The sequence below is a fragment of the Balaenoptera acutorostrata genome, chromosome 20 (assembly GCF_949987535.1).
Source record: "Balaenoptera acutorostrata chromosome 20, mBalAcu1.1, whole genome shotgun sequence".
Taxonomy (NCBI): domain Eukaryota; kingdom Metazoa; phylum Chordata; class Mammalia; order Artiodactyla; family Balaenopteridae; genus Balaenoptera; species Balaenoptera acutorostrata.
Window position 1 is genome coordinate 19,225,338 of NC_080083.1, and position 18,289 is coordinate 19,243,626.

Here is an 18,289-nt window from a genome sequence, read left to right on the forward strand (position 1 = left end):
AGCAAGGGACGCCAGAGAGTTAGCATAAAATGAGGCCGGTCCTTGAGATCCGGTCCTTTTTGCTGAGGTGGCTCAGACTTAGGTGAAAGTGTCAGCAAACAGCTCTCCACATTAGGATAATTCACAACACTGACAGCTTACACGAGTCATTAAACAAACACACTTCTGTCTATACCAGCGTCACCATTTTCGTCTCCAAGTTGAGCAAAAAGTCAAAGCTCCTCTCTTTAAGGAAGGAGAAGAACCCTTCAGAACCTGTGATGAAACACACCAGTAGCAGCTTCTGAGTGCTTGATTCCACCCACATCTGGCTCTGTTTGGGAGCTAAATTCAGCAGAAGTCTCCAGGGTCAACAAATGACCCCGAATAAAAATAGTCTTGGAAATCTGTCACGGAGTAGGAAAGGAAACAAGACGGCTGGGTGATTCACTCCAAATGGCAGCTCCGAAACCCAAATTCTCATTTTTTTGTCCCAATATGAAGCCAATGTGCAAAACAGGCCCAGAGCAAACTGTCCTTTTCCGAAGGCCTCTAAAAGTGGTTGCCAAAGAATTTCACATGCAAGCCAAAAAGATTTAGTGTGCCATTCACCTCTCCTATGAAGCTAACTACAGCTCCTTTGAAGGAGAGCTCTGAACCAATCACAGATTGACACGTGCTTGAGGACCACCAGGGTACCTAAGGTTGTGCCCCAGGAAGCGAGAGGGACCCTCTGTCCTATCTAATTTTCCAAATGATCAAAGAGCTGCAGAAAAAGTACAGAGGTTGTGTGGCGAGTGAGAGAGCGAAAGCGAGCACCTGTTCACTGCCTTTCTACTAATTCTGCAGCTCATTGCTCCTGCCCGCCCCCCCCCACACACTGAAGTTGTATTAAATTAAGTACAACATTTTGAGATGATTGTATGCTTTTTTTAAGTTAAGAATTCCATGGGCTGAAGAATAATCAGCCAACATTTGACGGCTTAGTTCACTCATTTTATTTTTTTATTTTAATTTTTTTTACTTTTTGGCCACGCCGCGTGCCTTGTGGGATCTTAGTTCCCTGACCAGGGATCGAACCCAGGCCCTTGGCAGTGAAATCGCGGAGTCCTAACCACTGGACCACCAGGGGAGTCCCAGTTCACTCATTTTAAAATGTGTTGAACACATAGCTGCCCAATTCTGGAGCATGATAGAAAATGCAGAAGGGCTAGAGGTGGGTTTGCTTCACAGCCACTCACTTGTGCTTGCCCTTCCAAAGCCGTGTATCTAATTTGACATTCATAATTTATACTCTTTTTCTTAGAGGTGGTTCCCCCCTCCCCAACTGTAATGAATTTCAAAGGACCACACAACCTGGATCCACCTCTGGACAGGCTCTCTGGCTTTAGGGAATCTCACAATTTGGTGGGAATGCAGACATGCAGAGAAAACAACATAGCATGATAAATCCTCTCTAACAGTTATGATCAAGTGCCCATATATCTTGGGAGCACAGGTGAGGGTATGGTTAACCCTTGCCTTGGAGGTTTGGGAAAGACTTTTCAGAACTGGTCTCGCAGGACAAGTAAGAGTCTGACAGGCAGAGAATGAGGGTAGAGAGTAGGGGGAGGACATTCCAGGGCATTCCAGGGAGTGAGAACAGCCGAGGCCAGTGGTTCTCAACTGGGGACAATTTTGCCCCCTCCCCCAGGGGACATTTGGCAACATCTGGAAACATTTTTGGTTGTCATATGGGAGGGGAGGGGTGCTCCTGGCATCTGGTGGGTAGAGGCCAGGGGTGCTGCCAAACATCCGACAACACACAGGGCAGCCCCCCCCCCAGCAAAGCATGACCCAGCCCCACTGTCAACAGCACCAAGCCTGAGGAAAGCCTGGTCTAAGCAAAGGTACAAAAGGAACACTGTGTTAGGTTAAAGGTGAGAAGTTGCCTGGAGCTTCGGTAAACACAGTGCTTCAAATCACTGCTTTTATGGAAGAGAAAAACCGGTAAGAAAAGAGGACAAATTAAATTTCCAAAGAGCCAAGACACCAGGCTGAGCAGATGCCTTATTCTCAAAACAGGAACCACCACCAGCAAAATTAGAAACTGGAAGCCTAAAGTGGGTTTCCTCGACCTGTGACATGAAAAGCACATGTCTCAGGCCACTGTACCCAGGAACAGCTGCCCGCATTCCTCCTTCCTCGAGGACGGCTAAGTGGCGAGTAAGAGCACAGTGAGGGCCAGATGCTCCGCGTGGCTGCACCAGGCGGGTCTCTCACTGCGAGACACGGTGCAGAGCTGATGTGAATTTTGTTAGAACTCAAGTCCAGGAACGGCCCAAGCCACAAGAAAAGGAACCAAAGGCTCTGAAAAGGAAGCGGCTAGGAAGAAAGCAGACCATGGTGGGGATGCCGAGGTCGGGCCTTCAGGTGGCTATGTGGGGGTTTGGCAGGAACCAGGCCTGACCATGAAGGCTGGAGGTGCTTGTGCAGGCATCTGACTCCTGGATCGGACCCTTGGAAGTGGAGTGAGGAGCTTACCACCATCACCAAAACCACCGACACCTCTGCCTCCACCAAACGGAAAAGCAAATAAATAGAACAAATCTCCCTTAGCAAGAGACTCCTAGGAGGGAGAGAAGGCAGCCCTCAAGATCCTAGCAGTTTTGGGTATAAGGGTAAAATACAAACTGAAACGCCTTCTCAGATATGCTAACTCACACTAATCCACATCATTGAGTCTTGCCTCATCCAGACCCGCAGGCACAGACACATGCCTACGTCAATTTTTAAAAATAATAACAGTAAGGGGAAAGTGACATTGATTATAGCAGATGTCTAAAAATAAAGCTTTTACCCAAGAGAGGAAAAGAAAGCCAGACTAGTAGCAAAATAAGAAGATAATTCTAAATGGACAATGTCACAAAAGCTTTAAAAAAAAAAAAGTAACCGAAACATTCCTTTTTTCTCTCTCTATAAAAAATGTTGTCACAGTGGGTGCTACTGTAGGGAAAATTAGAATTCAGTTTGGATGACACAGACCCCTGAAACAACTGTAATTGTAAGTGCCTAAATGCATGTCACAGACCATAAATGAAGGAAAGGGGCCTTGCAGAAGAGCCAGATAGACAGCAGGGTACAGGACATTCCAGACGGGAGTGAGAGGAGAAGCTGCAGCTTGGGGAAGGCAGGAATGATAGAGCACGTGCGCACATACCCACTGTGAGATGAAATACACTCAAATTTCGCCTCTATACAACCATAAATATACAGCCCGTATGGACCAACCACTCATATTCCAGGAGATGAAAACATTACATGACATAATCGCACCTGGATCTACAGTGGGTTTGTGGTCACCTTCTGCAGAGGGACACAGATATCCAAGGGTCCACACGAGCATGAGCCCAGTAGCTCATACAGCTAAAACACTGGAACAGTCTGGAGGAACACCAGGCTGATAGGAAATTCCAACTATCAGAGAGCGGCCTGCTTTCCACCTGGGTCATCAAGATTTACAGCTGGGGAGGAGGCACGGGCACTGCTACCCTTTTTTACAGCTCCCGGGAACCAACCCCTCCCAACTTATAAATAAACCATGAACAATCACTGAACCCGTGCGCTGAGACTTGCAGCCAATTCGCAGAGTGGTCGAGTACACACACAGGTGAGACGCATACAACATCCGAATCTTGATGGACCTGGTGACTGGGAATAAAGGTAGACCTAGAAACCCGGGCGTTAGCCAAGGGTCATACTAATGAGAGCTGGCGATTCCTTCCACAACTCCCCAACACCCACTCCTTCCCCTCCGGACAACTCAGTGTATTCATGATCACCCAGAGTCAGCTTTGAAGCTCCACTCCTCTGCTTGGCACTTTATCCACCTGGAACGTTCTCCACCTACACAGCTCCTACCCATCCTCTGCGACTCCTCTCAACCCCTCCTCTCCTCTCGATGGTGTTTCTGAGCCAGCCTAAGGCATCTCTCCCTCTGCTGAACTTCCAGAACAATCAGGTTGTACAATTACTTGGCAAAGAATCATCTAAGCTCTACAAAGCTTAACTTTTCTGTTGTTTTCTTGACCTATTATTTAAATGAATAAAAATTTTCACCTTGCTCCCTGTCTTCATAAACATTCCATGTCTTTCAGAGGTAAGGACACATCTGATGGTTCTTTGGACCCTCCCACCTTACCTCCTAAAGTACCCTGCATAATGCAGAATTAAATCGCAAAGTTCTCTCCTGTGCAAAGTTCTCTTCTGAGCTAAGTTAGGCTCACATTAATAATCTTTCTTAAGAGGCAAGCCTCACAAGACTTTGCAACCAATGATATGTGAAAGCAAAAACAGAACCTAAGGGCAGAAAAATCTTGGAGATCATTATTTTACAAATTAGGAAACTCAGACACACGGACTGGCTCAAAGTCGTTTATGGTAGGTGGGTGTAGAACTCCAGTCTGTGCCCCTGCTCCTTTCTCTGGGACATAATGAAGCCTGGCTAAGAGCAGATGAAGACTATGGAGACTGCAATTTTGAAGATTAAAAAAGTTTTTAAAATTCTTAAAGTTAACAGGGGAATTCATACTGAGAAGTGGGATTAGTTAAGCACCCAAACCGAGATTAAGATTTTCACTTTTAAGTTTATGGAGCGATATTTAAAACCTAAAAGAAATGGAGTCAGAACTTCCAGGAAACACCTCCCCACCCCAACTCAGTTATTTTGAAACTCCATTTACTGTAATGTTTTCTTTAAAAAAAAAAAAAAAAGGTCAAACTACTTTAAAGCTCTGCTTACATATTACTCTATCAGGAGTGAAATAATCCCATGTAGAAGCCTTTCTAAAACAAACTCGTCCTGGAAGCCCATCCCGGGGCGTTGAGTTATGACTACATTCTCAAGGATGTCAGTAACACAAGGGTTCCATCCACAACTCCTTGAAAAAAACTGAAACCACGAATGCCTTGTCAAATTCAGACAGTTTATCTTGGCACTGGCAAGCAGAGCAGTCTCTTCGATGTCTGGAAACGTGTCTAATTACGTTCAGAGAGTAACTAAAAAATAGCCGGTGTCCCGGAACAGACAGCTCAGGGATCACTCCATAGCGTCCTGAATGACGTGATGGAACCAAGCCAGGAAAAAATAAAAAAATACGAAAGCGAAAAAAGAAAAGAACCAAGTGTGAAACCGCGATGAGACCCTAGCCTCTCTCCAAAACAACCCTCCAGTCTTCCCAGAGCGTTGCGGCCGCCACGACTCTCCCAAAAGTTTTTATTTCCCTTTACTCTTGTTTCCATTAGGTCACCCGGCCCGCCCACAGCACTTACCTGGGGCAGCGCACTAGCTGCCTGGCCCCAAGCGCTGCCTCCCCCCGACACCCCCCTCCCCCGTCCGGACAGCACCCAAGGACACCCCCTCTCTAGAAGGCGCAGTCCTGGAGCTCGGCACGCCCGTTCCACTTCAATGCGGCCGCACCCCAGGGCGTCCTCTCTCGGGAAAGCTCAACCATCGAGCTCAGAGGACCCCGGACACCCTAATCCGGCCGCACTCCATCCCTCGCGCTCGGTGCATCCCCGACACCCCCAATCCGGCCGCACCGCAACGGCGCCCCCTCTCGGGAAAGCGCAGGCTCGCGGCATTGCGCACGGCCGCTCCACCCTTACCTGAGCCGGAGGTTGGCCATGAACTCGGGCATGGAGACGGTGTCCATCAGCACGAAGTCCGCCTTCCCGAACTCCAGGCTCTCCTGCTCCGCCATGGCGCCGGCGCACGGGCTCAGGTAGGCGCGGACGGGTTCAGGTGGGCGCGCTCGGGCGGCGGGGGCGGGGGCGCGCGGCGAGCTCGGGCGGGGCCGGGGCCGGGGCCGGGGCGGGGCGCGGGGAAGGGGGCGCCGCGGCGGCTCGGCGGGGCTGGGCGGGACGGGACGGAGGCCGCCCCGCTGCTCCTCAGCGCGCTCTCGTCCGGCGCGGCTCACCCGGCAGTTTCCGCTTTTCCCGCGGCTGCTGCCCGGCGCTGTGGGGGAAGAGACAACGAGACGGAGACGGCGGCGGCTGGTCCCGCCTCTGGCCTTGTCTGGCCCCGGCCCCGCGGCTGCCCGCCCCACCCGCCCCGGCCCGGCCTCTCCGCCCCGCCCCCCCCGGCCGAGGAGCCGCCCCCGCGGCGCAGGCCACCACCTCCTCACCTGGGCGGCGCGCACGCGCGGGGCGGCCGGCGGGGGCGCGCTCCGGGCCGGGCAGAGGCGGCGGGGTGGCAGCGCCCTCTGGGGACGGGCGCTGGGAGCTCAGGGGGGCGGTGCCGAGGCGTGCGAACGTAGGAGGTGGGTGGAATCAAGTTTCCAGGATTGCCGCCTCCGCCCGGGCTTGGTATATGCCAACAAAGTTACGAAAGTATCTTGTGGAGCTTCTCGCGTGGATAATTCATTACGATTCTGTCACCCTTTTGCGAAGCCCTCTCCTGCTCTTCTGCTCACATCCTCTCCGTCCTTAAAATGATGATTCACGCTCAGACTGAGAGATAGTAATAATAATTAACACGTTGCGGGTACCAAAAGTGCCCAGAGCTTTTATAAGGGCCTTAGAGAACTTAAGTAACTTGCGCATGGCTACCTAAGTAGTGGGGAAGCTGCAATTTCATCCAGGTCATTTGACTTATGAGCCCCAGCGTTTAGCCACATGGCAGACTGCTTTCCTTCTCCAGTGTTCCGTGATCCATTTTTCTCTTCCACTCACCTAAGCATGTCATCAAACATTATCTTATATTGTTATTAAGTTTTTCATCTATCTATGTATCATCTCCCTGGGATTACTGTAGGCTTCTTGAGCATGGGACCATGTCCTGAACTTCTCCATATCCCCCTTGACACACACCAAGGAGCTTGGTGTAGTGCCTTGCACATGTACATATGAAATGCACAATGGTTCAATGGAATACAATGGGTTTTAAGTGGTCTCCAATTTATAGATATATTGGTTGATCTTGGAAAATTCTTTTGGAACCTAGACTGCATTTTCTTAGTGAAAATCTATTATAAATGGCTTTCTAAGGCAGCTGCACCTCTTCAGTCCTGTGTTTCTATTAGGACCATCTTCTATTTCAAAACCTACCAGGAAATCTAGAAGCCCCCAAAGACCTGGCTGGACTTCTACACTATGGCTGACTGTGAGATGCGTAAGCCAGACCTAAGGACCTTGCTCACGTTTGCTTCAGCTTCCAACAACCCACCCTGGCCAAGAGAGAGGGTAAGACAGCTTGATCACCTCCTGCATGAGCACGTCTGCCATGAGAAAGCCACCCCAATCTCTGTCACAGGCAGAGATGAGTTGTAGTCTGACTACCATTAGCAGCTCTCGTTCTTCAGAAGACACCTCTCTGAATCTCAGCATCCTTGTTCGTGGAATAAGACCTCTGGGTTAGATACTTTCCAAGGTAGGACCATCCTTTGCTTGGGTCATTTGTGTGGGTGGGTCAGTGGCTAAGTGCGTGATTGTATAGAGTGTGGTACATTCCTAAAATGTTTGCATTGGTATGTTTTAGTATACAATAAAACTGAGTTTCAAAAAGAAAAGGAAGAAATCTCAAATTCTGTGCAATTTAGAGCAACCAGGGACCACACTCATTGGAAACGATGATTGGAAGATGGAGGTAGGTATATCCCCTGGGTTGTTAGGGCAAAAGCAGTTGTACAGTGGGTAGGATCTATGGTGGGATGCAGCTGTGGTTTTCACATGGCCAAAGCAAGGGGACTCCTGTGTTAATCAGTGTCTTGTACAGGAGCCCAATGTGTAAAACATATACACAACATATGCAAAGGGTAGTGTATCAACTTAAAGTGCAAATTAGTATAAAATCAGGCATTGAGACCAATGAAGCTCTTTTGCTGAACCCAAATCTGTCCAGTGGGGCTGTAGGAAAATATTAACTATTGGTGTATAAAGAATATATGGGAGCCTTTTTTTTTCCAGTCTTCTTGCAACTTTTCTGTAAGTTTGAAATTATTTTGAAATATAAAGTTAAAAATCAAATAATCTAAAACTGTTCTAAAATTTTAAAAGGTTTATTTTTAAGAAATCACATTGTAATAATTTTTTCCTATTTTGGAAGAAAATCTGAAAAAGAATACACACACACACACACACACACACACACACACACACATCTGAATCACTTTGCTGTACACCTGAAACTAATACATTACAAATCTACTATACTTAAAAGGAAAAAAAAAAAAAGAGAGAGAAAGCAATCATGTAACACTTAGAAAGTCACATCGGAAGTTTGCAGACATTCCAGAACTGGAAAACCAGCACACACTTTGAAAGCTCTGGTACAGACTATCTATTCGCTCTGGTTGCCATACATATGCTAGGAGATTATAAACACTAAAGCCAAAAATAATTCTAAAACCAAAAATAATTTCAACAATTTCTATTTTAAATATGTTTTTATAATTTAGATGAAATAATTTCATGTTTACCTTAGTTGTCAAATATGCCCCAGAGAGGGTACAACCTGTTCCCTGCCTGAAATTCTCTTCCCTCTTGTCCTGCCTCTCACCCCTGTGGTCTAGCTAATTTCTGCTCATCCCTCTGCCCTCAGCCTCAACGTCACTTCCTCCAGGAAGGCTTCCATGATCTCCTAAGTCAGGGTTGGCTAAGTCCCTCCTCTGTGCCCCCACAGCACCCTGGAAGTGTCATCCTCGTTACAGGCTGAATGCACTTTAACAAACCTATTGTTCATCTATCACATTAGAGTGTCAGGGCCATGAGTACTGGAAGCTGTGTCTGTCCTGTTCTTGGATGTAGCTCTGGCCCCTAGTAGCACAGTGCTTAGCGTGTGAAGCTCTTAATAGACGCTTGCTTGATGAAGGAATAGGGAATGATCTGTGAATCTATGGGTTATGTAATGTGAGTTTGTAAATCCACCCTTGTTGGTAGATTTTCTGCATTAAAAGCCGTTCTTTGTGCAGCGTTTATCTCATTCTCATCTCCTGCCCCTGCAGGCAGGTCTCAGGGCTGTGTTCACTTCTCTCTTGGGGCCAGGCCTGCATGCTACATGTTCACACTGAACAAAAGCTGTTGTCCGAAAAACCCGTCTGCTGTTGACACCAGCTGCAGAGGATCTGCTCTGGGTTCTCCCTAAAAAATCAACTCTGAATTTTCCACAGCAGGTATTTGTTCCCATTCTTCTACTTTCCCAGAATGTTTCTGGGCTGCCCACCCTCCCTCTCTTTGCCAGGTTCGTTGTATCCGGGAAGATGGCTCAGCATAAGTCCCACAAGACAGAAGCAGGAAGGCCAGGAGGGACATAGTCACAAAGTATATTCAAAGGGCATTTTATAAATTTATTGTATAAGCCCCAATTATTCTAGAGCAGAAGTAGAAAGGCGAATTTATGTTGCAAAATAACTTCCTAATGCACTCACAACCATATGGAAATGATATGGAACCCTCTGCCTTAGATATTATCCAAAACATACATCCTCCTCTTTCATGCCTAAGGTTGGATTTGAACTAAGAACGATACATCAAAGACAGCGTATATGCTCTCTATGGTTTCTGAAACCTAGATTTTTTAGAGTAAAAACAGACCCAACAGTTGTCTCCCTGGTGTCATTGATGACTTGCCCACCTGTGGACCCCTCCACCCACCCCCAACTCCCTCACCCCTGCCTTTCACTCTTTAGACATCTCACAGCACAAAGGAAAGGGAATTTTCATAGCAGAGGTCACTGTCATAAACTACCCTGAAAGCCCAGAAAGTGACTTAAGAAGCTCACCTTCTCACCTCTAGCTATTAAAGACAGACGGTCGGCGGACCAATTGCTCAAGACCTGGTTCCGGGTTCTAGGAATTTCTTGCCCGCTGTGCCTGTGGTTCAGCTGTGCTTACCTGTGACGATGCTGAGTTGGGGACAAGGATCTTCCCTTAGCTCTTCGAAATGGCTGATACTATAGACAGAGCTACTTTTAACATAATCAACCTAAGCGCAGAGGAAGTTGGGAGATGATAGCAGCTGAGGAGGGGGAGGAGATGGAGGAGGAAGAAGAGAAGGAAAGTGGCTGCAACTGCCAGGGTCTCAGGGCAGCAAGTGGATAGTAACAAGACACTGGTTTCCAATTTTTAGGTTTCATTGTCCTTTGATGAAAACACGGGAACTTTCTCTACCAAGACAAATGTCTTAAGCACACATGCAAAACAGTTTGCACGTGGACTCTCCTGATTCTCCCAGGCCCAGAATAACCTGTCTGTGGATCCCAAGTTAAGAACCCCTGGGCGGAAACTAACACACCGTTGTAAAGCAACTATACTCCAATAAAGATGTTAAAAAAAAAAAAAAAAAGAACCCCTGGGAATTCCCTGGTGGACCAGTGGTTAGGACTTGGCGCTTTCACTGCTGTGGCCCAGGTTTGATCCCTGGTCCAGGAATTAAGATCCCGCGAGGTGCCGCCAAAAAATAAATTAAAAAAAAAAGAAAAAAAAGAACCCCTGAGCTAAGAGGGGGATCACACCACAGGTCCTAATCATTGGGGAATGGAGAAGAACTTAAGCAAGGCATCACTGCCAGTATCGCGTGAGTCACCAGAAAAGGGCTGTCCCAAGAGCACGTCCCCGGGAGTTGGCACTGGGGCCACATTGTTTAAGGCCTCGGGAAAGACAGGGTCAGATGGTAGGAGTTGGCTGTCCAGGCACGTCCCTCAACTCGCTAGGACAGAGGCCACGCCCTACTCATCCTTTTATCTCCAGCCCTCAGTCTGTGCCTGCTGCCCCTTAGATATTTCTTGAATCGAGTAGGTCAATTAATTAGTGAGTTAATTTATTTGTAAATGGGGGTGTGTAGATGTAGGGTTATATTTCAGGGAGCATGTGGCATTTCTCTGTGCCCTATGCCAGAAAATCAATAACTCAAGCTATTCTGGCCATTGGAAGGAGTCCTAGAGCTAGAAAATTTGGGAGTGTGAGGGAGTGTGTTAGGAATCCATGAGAGGGAAAACACATCCACAATCAATTCATGGATTGAATCCTGCATCTTAAGGCAGGATGTCACAAATTTTAAGGTGTATAAGAATCACTTGGGATCTTGTTAGAAATGCAGTCTCAGGTCCCACCTGAGTAGATCTGAACTCACTGAATTGCAATCTGCATTTTAACAGGATCCCCTAGTGACGCTGCTGCAGCCAGATTGTAGACCAGACCTCCCTGGGTAGCAGGATTCTAAGGAATCCTAATGGCCATGTAATCAAACATATGTACCCCTTTACAGATGGGGAAAGTGAGCCCCAGGAAGAGCTTCTGACTTTGACTAGGTCAGAGTGAGGCACTGGTAGAGCTGAGACCAGAACTTATACAACTTCCGATTTGGGTAGTGGATTGCTTCCACTAACCAACATGAATACTCACTTGTAAGACAGTGTATGTGTGTGTGTGTGTGTGTGTGTGTGTGTGTGTAGTAAAGAAAAAGGAGAGCAGCACCCTAGATCTCCCCTGGGTAACCCCAGGACCTCCCTACCCCATTTCTAAGTGGGAGGCTGATGTCCTCCTTTTCCCCATTCGCCTTGTTCTCTTCTAAAAGCTTGGAGTAGAGGCTAGAGAAAATATTGCTGGGGTCAGGAAAAGTCCAATTCCTTTCTCCCCTCCACCTGACAGAATGGCAAGTAGTTAGTACAGATAACATCCACCATTAATGTTTGATTAGTATCCAGAGAACTGACATTGCAGGAAGAGTGTGACATCATACTCAAGGTGACGTCTTCTAATCTGCCTCCCAGACCCCATCTCCTCCTGCCATTCATGAGAAGTTTCTCAGCTGGTGAGCTGCAGCTGTATTCATCTCCTACAGTTAAGATCATGAAATAAGATGATGTTAAAATGCACAGTGTGACCCTCTGACTTTATCCAGTCAACTGGATTCATTCTTCAGACTACCTAGAGGTAGAATACGACGAGCAGTACTTCTATCCAAATTCTGACAACCTGAACTCTAAAGAAATGATACAGGGGGGAATTTTTAATGATTGAAAAGTAGAATGCACAAAACTTAGGAGACCTCAGAGGCCAGGTGATCCAGTATCCCACCCAATGCCTGAATCCCCTCTACCATATGCTATTGAATACAATGCCTGGATCTACCAGGCATTTGACTCATTAGGCCTCCTCCATGCCATGCAGATGTCTCCACACAAAAGTGGGCTCAACACCCTTTCACTCAATCTGACTCCTGAATCACTGCTCAGACTTGCTCCGTGCCCTGTATGTCAGCCAGCTCCCAACACTCCCATCCTCTGCTCCGGTTACTCATAATCCGCATGTATGAACTTGGTTTGCCCTTTGCATCTGCTGTTCCACCAAGAGAAGACCAGATTGAAGTGAATTGTAATCAAGGAGAGGAGCCGAGGTCATAGCCAATTAAGGAAGAGCCTCCTGTTTTTCTTGAGCTGACCTGCCTTTTAGGGTTTCTATCCATAGAACCCTAACACTATTTTCTCTGATCTCTTTGAACTCTGCCTTCTCAATGTTAAGTTCTGTGTCTGACTGCTATCTCTTAGCCATGTCACAGTCACTTTCTCCCAGTGTTCCCATCCTTTCCAAGTCTCTATTTAGCCCTTCTGTCCAGAATAGCCCTTCAGTTCAGAGTAGCATTTTTCCCATCCTCAAGAGGCGGAGGTAGTACAGTGGTACCCAAACTTTAGATACCTGTACCGGTGGTGTAGGATAGGGGGTGGGGGTCTTCATTTTAATGAGCAGCCCAAGGGATTCTGCTGCCGGTGGGCAGGGGGCCTAATTTAGAGAAATATTGATGGGAATTTTGATGTCAGACATATTGCAGCTCAATTCCTAGTTCTGCAACTTACTACCTGTGTGACCTTGAACATCTTAGGTCATCTTGATAAGCCTCAGTTTCCTCATCTTTGTTAAAGAGATGATAAAACCCATCTCTGAGTGTTAAAACCATGAAATGAGATGACGTCTATAAGGTGATTTGTATAATTCAAGGCAGGTAGCAAGCACTCAATGAATATGAGCTAGCATGCCTATTAGTGTAACTTCTTCTTTTATCTTCAGGATAGGGAAATTATTAGCATGTAATCATTGATTTCATGTCCTTTTTAGGAGACTGAGATTTCTAATAGATGTTGGTGCGTCTTCTGATCACGTTTTCCTCTGAGTTTTGTGATTCGTATTGGTAATTTATTACCATTTCCATGCATAACCATGGACCTCACACTTAGTAGGGGATCAAAAATTGCCGAATATTTTGCATCGAGAGAATGCCATCTGGCTAGGCCTTCTGTGCTACGTTCCCATGGCAACACCACATCTGTTCTTCTCACCCTTCCCCCAAATGCTCTCCAGCATCTTGACATTATGGCAGTGATTCAGTTCCCTCCTGGCCTGACCCTTCCCACTGCCCGGTTCCAGTGAACCATCCCACAATGCCTTGATGATACCTGCCAGTTTTCATTTACTTCTTTGCATTAAAACGTCCAATTCACCTCATCATACAATATATGCTCTAGGCATAGGTTATGTTTTAAACAGAGAAATAATGAGAGAGGAAGCTGGTGAAATGGTGAAATGGGAGGAGTTGGAGTGGTGGGCGGGACGTGGCTTTGACAACCAGGTAAGAAGGAAACAGTTTTTCCTTTCACGGAAGGGTTCAGTTTAGCTTCCGTGGTGGTGATCAAATGATTAATTCAGAAGAATTGAGCCTACACTATGGATAAGTTACATTCCAAGTTCTCCATCAATGAATGATACACATAGCGACTGCACAGAGCACACACGGGTAATTATAAGGGTCGTGGGGCTCTGGTGTTCAGGTCTGGAAGGTGGTAGAGTGTGGGGTTAGAAGCAAAGGCTCAGGGGCTGATTCTGACACTTACGCACTGATGTGACATCAGGCAAGTCACGTCAGCCCGCTGAGACTCAGTTTCCTCTTCTGTAAAGTTCAAGTAATACATACATCTTACCTCGTAATATTGCTATGATAATTAAGTGAGATAAAGTATGTTAAGCACCTAGCATGGGGTCCGGGACATAGTTAGGGCTCAATAAATGTAAGCTTATAGTACTTCCTTATTCACCAGTCCCTCCACTGGGACTTCGATACGGCTCATAACCAGGTGGGAGAGGAAAGGGTGTTCCATTCTGGTCCTTTTTGTCTTTTGAACCCTGGTTCTCTGGTGTCCTCTTATCTGCTGGTTCGTGTCAGGCTGGTCACGTCCTTGTAGCTGAGCTGATACACTAATCGCAGGCAGTTCACGGCCTCTCTATCTACAATTTCTCAACCTTCAGTCTTGAAGGTACAGTGACTTGCTGGCTTTCCCACCCAAGCTTTGCCTCCTGAGTTCCTAATTGCATTTGCATAATCAGGCACACACTTGCCTTTCAAGAGAGACATTTCTCTTGCAAGGCAGATAGAAATACACGGGGCCTAAGCATCACATCTGTGAGGAGCTTCTCCAACCCCACCCCCGAATCTGGTGTAGTTGCTTTAGGAAGGTCTTATAGACCCATGAATCCCAAATCTGGCTGGTCATTAGATTCACCTGGGATGCTTTCGAAAAATACGGCTTCCAGGATCCCACTTCTGGTCCTTTTGAATTGGAATTTTCATGGCTAAGAACCATTGTCATAAGAACACCTGGAGTTAGGCACATACAAAGAATAACTTCTGAAATGAGCATTACCTGGTAAACGGATGGCTGTTACCTCAAATGGGTGCTCCCTTTCACCTGGGATAGAGCCAAAGCACACATGAGTTTCCCACGTCATGCTCCTTCGGGAAGGTAACACAAGCTGGCTTTAGACCCTACGTCTAATATCTCTTGAGGATTCTGAGAGCCTTCATCTCTTGCAAGTGCAGTCACTAATGACTGATTTTATTAGGAAAGAGTGTCTTCCAGCACTCCCTATAAAACTTCTTCAGCACTGCCCTTGCCTATGGCCAGTGCTCTGAGCTAGAAGTGTAAAGACAAGTCTTCCACATGCACTTCATTTGCTTACATGGCCTACGATTCCCTAAGAAGAAGCCCACAATTTATATCCCAGCCAAAGAGAAAGATGAGCGGGCCAGCTCCGCCTTTGGGAAGAAGAGGAGGAAGAAGAAAGAGGCATATTTTAGTTACATGGGGAAAATCCTAAAGCAAGTGAGTTGGGACTCTCTTTATGCAAACTGAGGATGGCCAAGACAGGTATCATGTTAGTGGCCCTGGGTGTGACCTTGACTTCAACTTCTGGTGCAGGAGTCCTTCCTCACACGTTGAGCTCCTGAAAAGTTGCTGCTATAAACTGGATCTGTGAATGGCTGCTATCTTCTCCTACTTGCCTTTCTTTCTGTTGGCAGCAACTCTGAACACCTGAGCCCTTGGTGTCTCCCTTTCTTGTATCTGTTGATAGCTAATCTGTAAAGTGATTCTTAAATGCCCTCCCCTTTTCCTGCAGAGAGGGGATTCACCACCTCGTCTGTTCTGTCGCTTTGAAGAGTTGCAACTAGCAGGTTTTCATTAAATGGTCATCTGTATTACACTTAGAAATTTCTTTAAGTAGGTAGGCACTCATTCCTTTTTTCCTGTCCACCCAACACCTCACCCCATGGCATACAAATTGTAGAAAACAAAATCAAGAAAGTCTTCCCCTTCAAGAGAAGCTATGGGGAAGACAGGAAGGAGAGTCTCTGGAAGATGTGTTAAGGCTTGATTTGGGATATTACTTCTTTTTTTTTTAATTTTTATTTTATATTGGAGTATAGTTGATTTACAATGTTGTGTTAGTATCAGGTGTACAGCAAAGTGATTCAGTTATACATATACATGTATCTATTCTTCTTCAGTTATACATATACATGTATCTATTCTTTTTCATAGTGTTGAGTAGAGTTCCCTGTGCTCTACAGCAGGTCCGTGTTGATTATCTATTTTATATACAATAGTGTGCATATGTTAATGGGATTTTACTTCTTCATGCCCATGAAGCAAGGCTGAGTGCTCGTGTCTGTAATTGTACCGAAGCCCCCTGTATTCCAGTAGTATCATTTGGAATCTGTTGTTTATCCTGGGAGAAGAAGGGAAAATGGGATTAAGGAATGACAGGAGAAGGAGAGAAGGTGTGTGATTCAGAACGGGGCTCTCAACCACAGCGCTGTTGACAGTGGGGTCTGGGTAATTCTTTGCGCGGGAGGCTGTCCTGTGCATTGTGGGATGTTGACCAGCATCCCCGGCCTCTACCCACTAAATGCCAGTAGCACCCTCCCTCCCAGTGTGACGACCAAAAATTTCCACAAATAATGCCCAATGTCCCCTGGAGGGCAAAATCACCCCCCAGTTGCGAGCTCCTGCAGGAGATCCTGCATTTGGCTGGAAAGGCCTTCGGTGGGAGTACTTGGACTAAGAAGTCTTCTGAGCATTAGTTTTTCCTTGGCCTGTCATTAACTTTGTGGGTCTAGCAGGCTGCCCTGCTTCTTCAAGCCTCCAAAGGGTCAGGTCCGTGACCTTGGGTCAGCCTTTCAGGGCGCTGCGAGGATAAAACCAGATGTCGGTAGGATAAACGTATTGAGTGCCTAAGTGCCAGCCAGGCCTGCTGCGGGAGCTCAGATGAAAACGATGAGGGCTCTGCTGTAGAGGGGCTCACAGTGCTGCTGTGTGTGTGTGTGTGTGTGTGTGTGTGTGTGTGTGTGTGTGTGTGTGTGTGTGTGTGTTGGGGGGCGCACTGAGGAAATACCTGTAAATTATGAAAACCACGAGGAATGTTTAGAATCCCACCTCAAACCTTTCCTTTCAAGAAACTGAGGCCCAGTGTGAGTCTATGACTTGCTAACATGATGTCTCGTGTCTAGTTAGGATTAGAGCCCAGGAGGGGTGATTCTCAGGGCAGCGTTCTTTGGACTGTTTCTGCTGCCTCTCTAACTTCAGACAAGGACACTAATGACATAGGCAGCGTGTGACACAGGCTCTGAGAACAAAAAGTGCTCTGGTCCTCAGTGGGGGGATTGTGTGGAATGCAGAAAAGGCAGAGGTGGCACTTGGGGAAGACCCTTAAAGGATGGATGGGATTTGAAAGGTGGAGCTGGGTGCAGGCATGGGAGGTAGAGGTGACAGATCCACAGTGGCATGGGGACCAGAAAACATAGGGACACACCTGAGGAAGAGCAAGTATTCCCAGCTTGGCTGGAGATCCTGTTGGCACAAGGAAGTAAGGTGGGAAATTAGAAAGTGTTAAATGCTCACTAGTATGAATATAGAGTGTGAAAGTATACTGGAAGCTAAAACTATATTTTCCATCTTCAGAAGGTGCCAGATGTTAACTGCTTCTATTAGGAAAAACCAAGGCGCAAAAGTTGAAGTAACCAGAGTTAGTTTGTATTATCCAAAGGTTATCTTTCTCACATAGCTACAAATTCCCTTCCCTCCCTATTCCTCAGAGAGAGCTGATAGGTACAATGGCCTGGTTTCCTTCATCACATCCCTACCGTTGTCCCTTTGGGTGGGTCGTATGTTTCCACGGACGCATGAATCCACAGAAGCCATGGGTACTCGGGTGCTGGGTTGGACCATACGTTCCTGACTATGGGAGCCTTCACTTCTCTGTCTCACCCTTATGCTGTCTCTGTCCCAGACCCACCCAGACTTCAGTGGGTGCTCCTGGATCTTGGATGCACTGGGAGCTCTGGAGGATTGGTGGCTGGAACGGGTTAGCCTGGAGGCGGTTAGACTGTCCCTCTACAACCACAGAAGAACTGTCACCAGCAGAGAGATCCTTGAGGCAGTCAAGCAGAGATGCTCTCGGGAGAGCTTGGGAATAAATGAAGTGAATCTGGATGGCCCTGTTGTTGAAATGATTACACTTGTCAAACAAAATTGGATCCGTTGGAGGACTGAGTTGGAAGGTGAAGTATCTGAGAAGAACCCGCTGCAGTGGTGGTCTCAGTGTGACACACCTGGTCTCTGGGTCTTGCATTTTTAGCCTCTGACTTAATTTGTGAAAATAGATAAATAAATAAAGGAAAGGCACTTTCTCTTGTGTGTGATGCTTGCTTATGGTTTTTAACATTTTTTCTGAAGCATGCATCTGCCCTGTTTTGAGCTTACCTATTGTATTTTTGGACACAATTCAACATGTTACACTGTGGACTTACCATCGCTCCCCCCACTCCAGCCCCAGGGTAGGGGCTGCTGCACTGATATGAACTGAGGATTTTTTTTCTTAATTTAAGCACCCCTACCTTGACTTATGGAAACTAAAAAATAAAGGGAAAAGGGGTCTGTTTCCTCTTTGAGTATAAGACCCATGACGTTGTTTATCTATATAGCACCTAGCATAATAACATGTATGT

At 46.8% G+C, this 18,289-nt stretch overlaps 2 protein-coding genes across 5 annotated transcripts in view; one reads left to right on the forward strand and one right to left on the reverse strand.

Annotated features, from left to right (window-relative positions):
• Positions 1-6,082, reverse strand: part of MYO1D (myosin ID) — a 355,807-nt gene extending 349,725 nt beyond the window's left edge. For all 3 annotated transcript variants that reach the window (XM_007190161.2, XM_028168535.2, XM_028168534.2), the window contains exon 1: positions 5,626-6,082. In XM_007190161.2, coding sequence (XP_007190223.1) covers positions 5,626-5,720 — 95 coding nt within the window. In that variant the 5' untranslated portion in view covers positions 5,721-6,082. The remainder of the gene's footprint in view (positions 1-5,625) is intronic.
• A 949-nt stretch (positions 6,083-7,031) lies between these two features.
• LOC103013118 (histone H2A.N) lies at positions 7,032-17,971 on the forward strand. Of its 2 annotated transcripts, none has more exons than XR_451741.2 (2): positions 7,032-7,387; positions 17,572-17,673. XR_451741.2 is itself a non-coding variant. In XM_057536850.1 (2 exons), exons 1-2 carry the CDS (start codon positions 14,946-14,948, stop codon positions 17,917-17,919), a joined length of 510 nt encoding a protein of 169 aa, XP_057392833.1. In that variant the 3' UTR covers positions 17,920-17,971. The 2 variants fall into 2 exon arrangements, 1 of the variants encoding a protein (XP_057392833.1); XM_057536850.1 differs by lacking the exon at positions 7,032-7,387 and adding an exon at positions 14,946-15,107 and having other exon boundaries at positions 17,572-17,971.
• Positions 17,972-18,289: the final 318 nt, after the last annotated feature.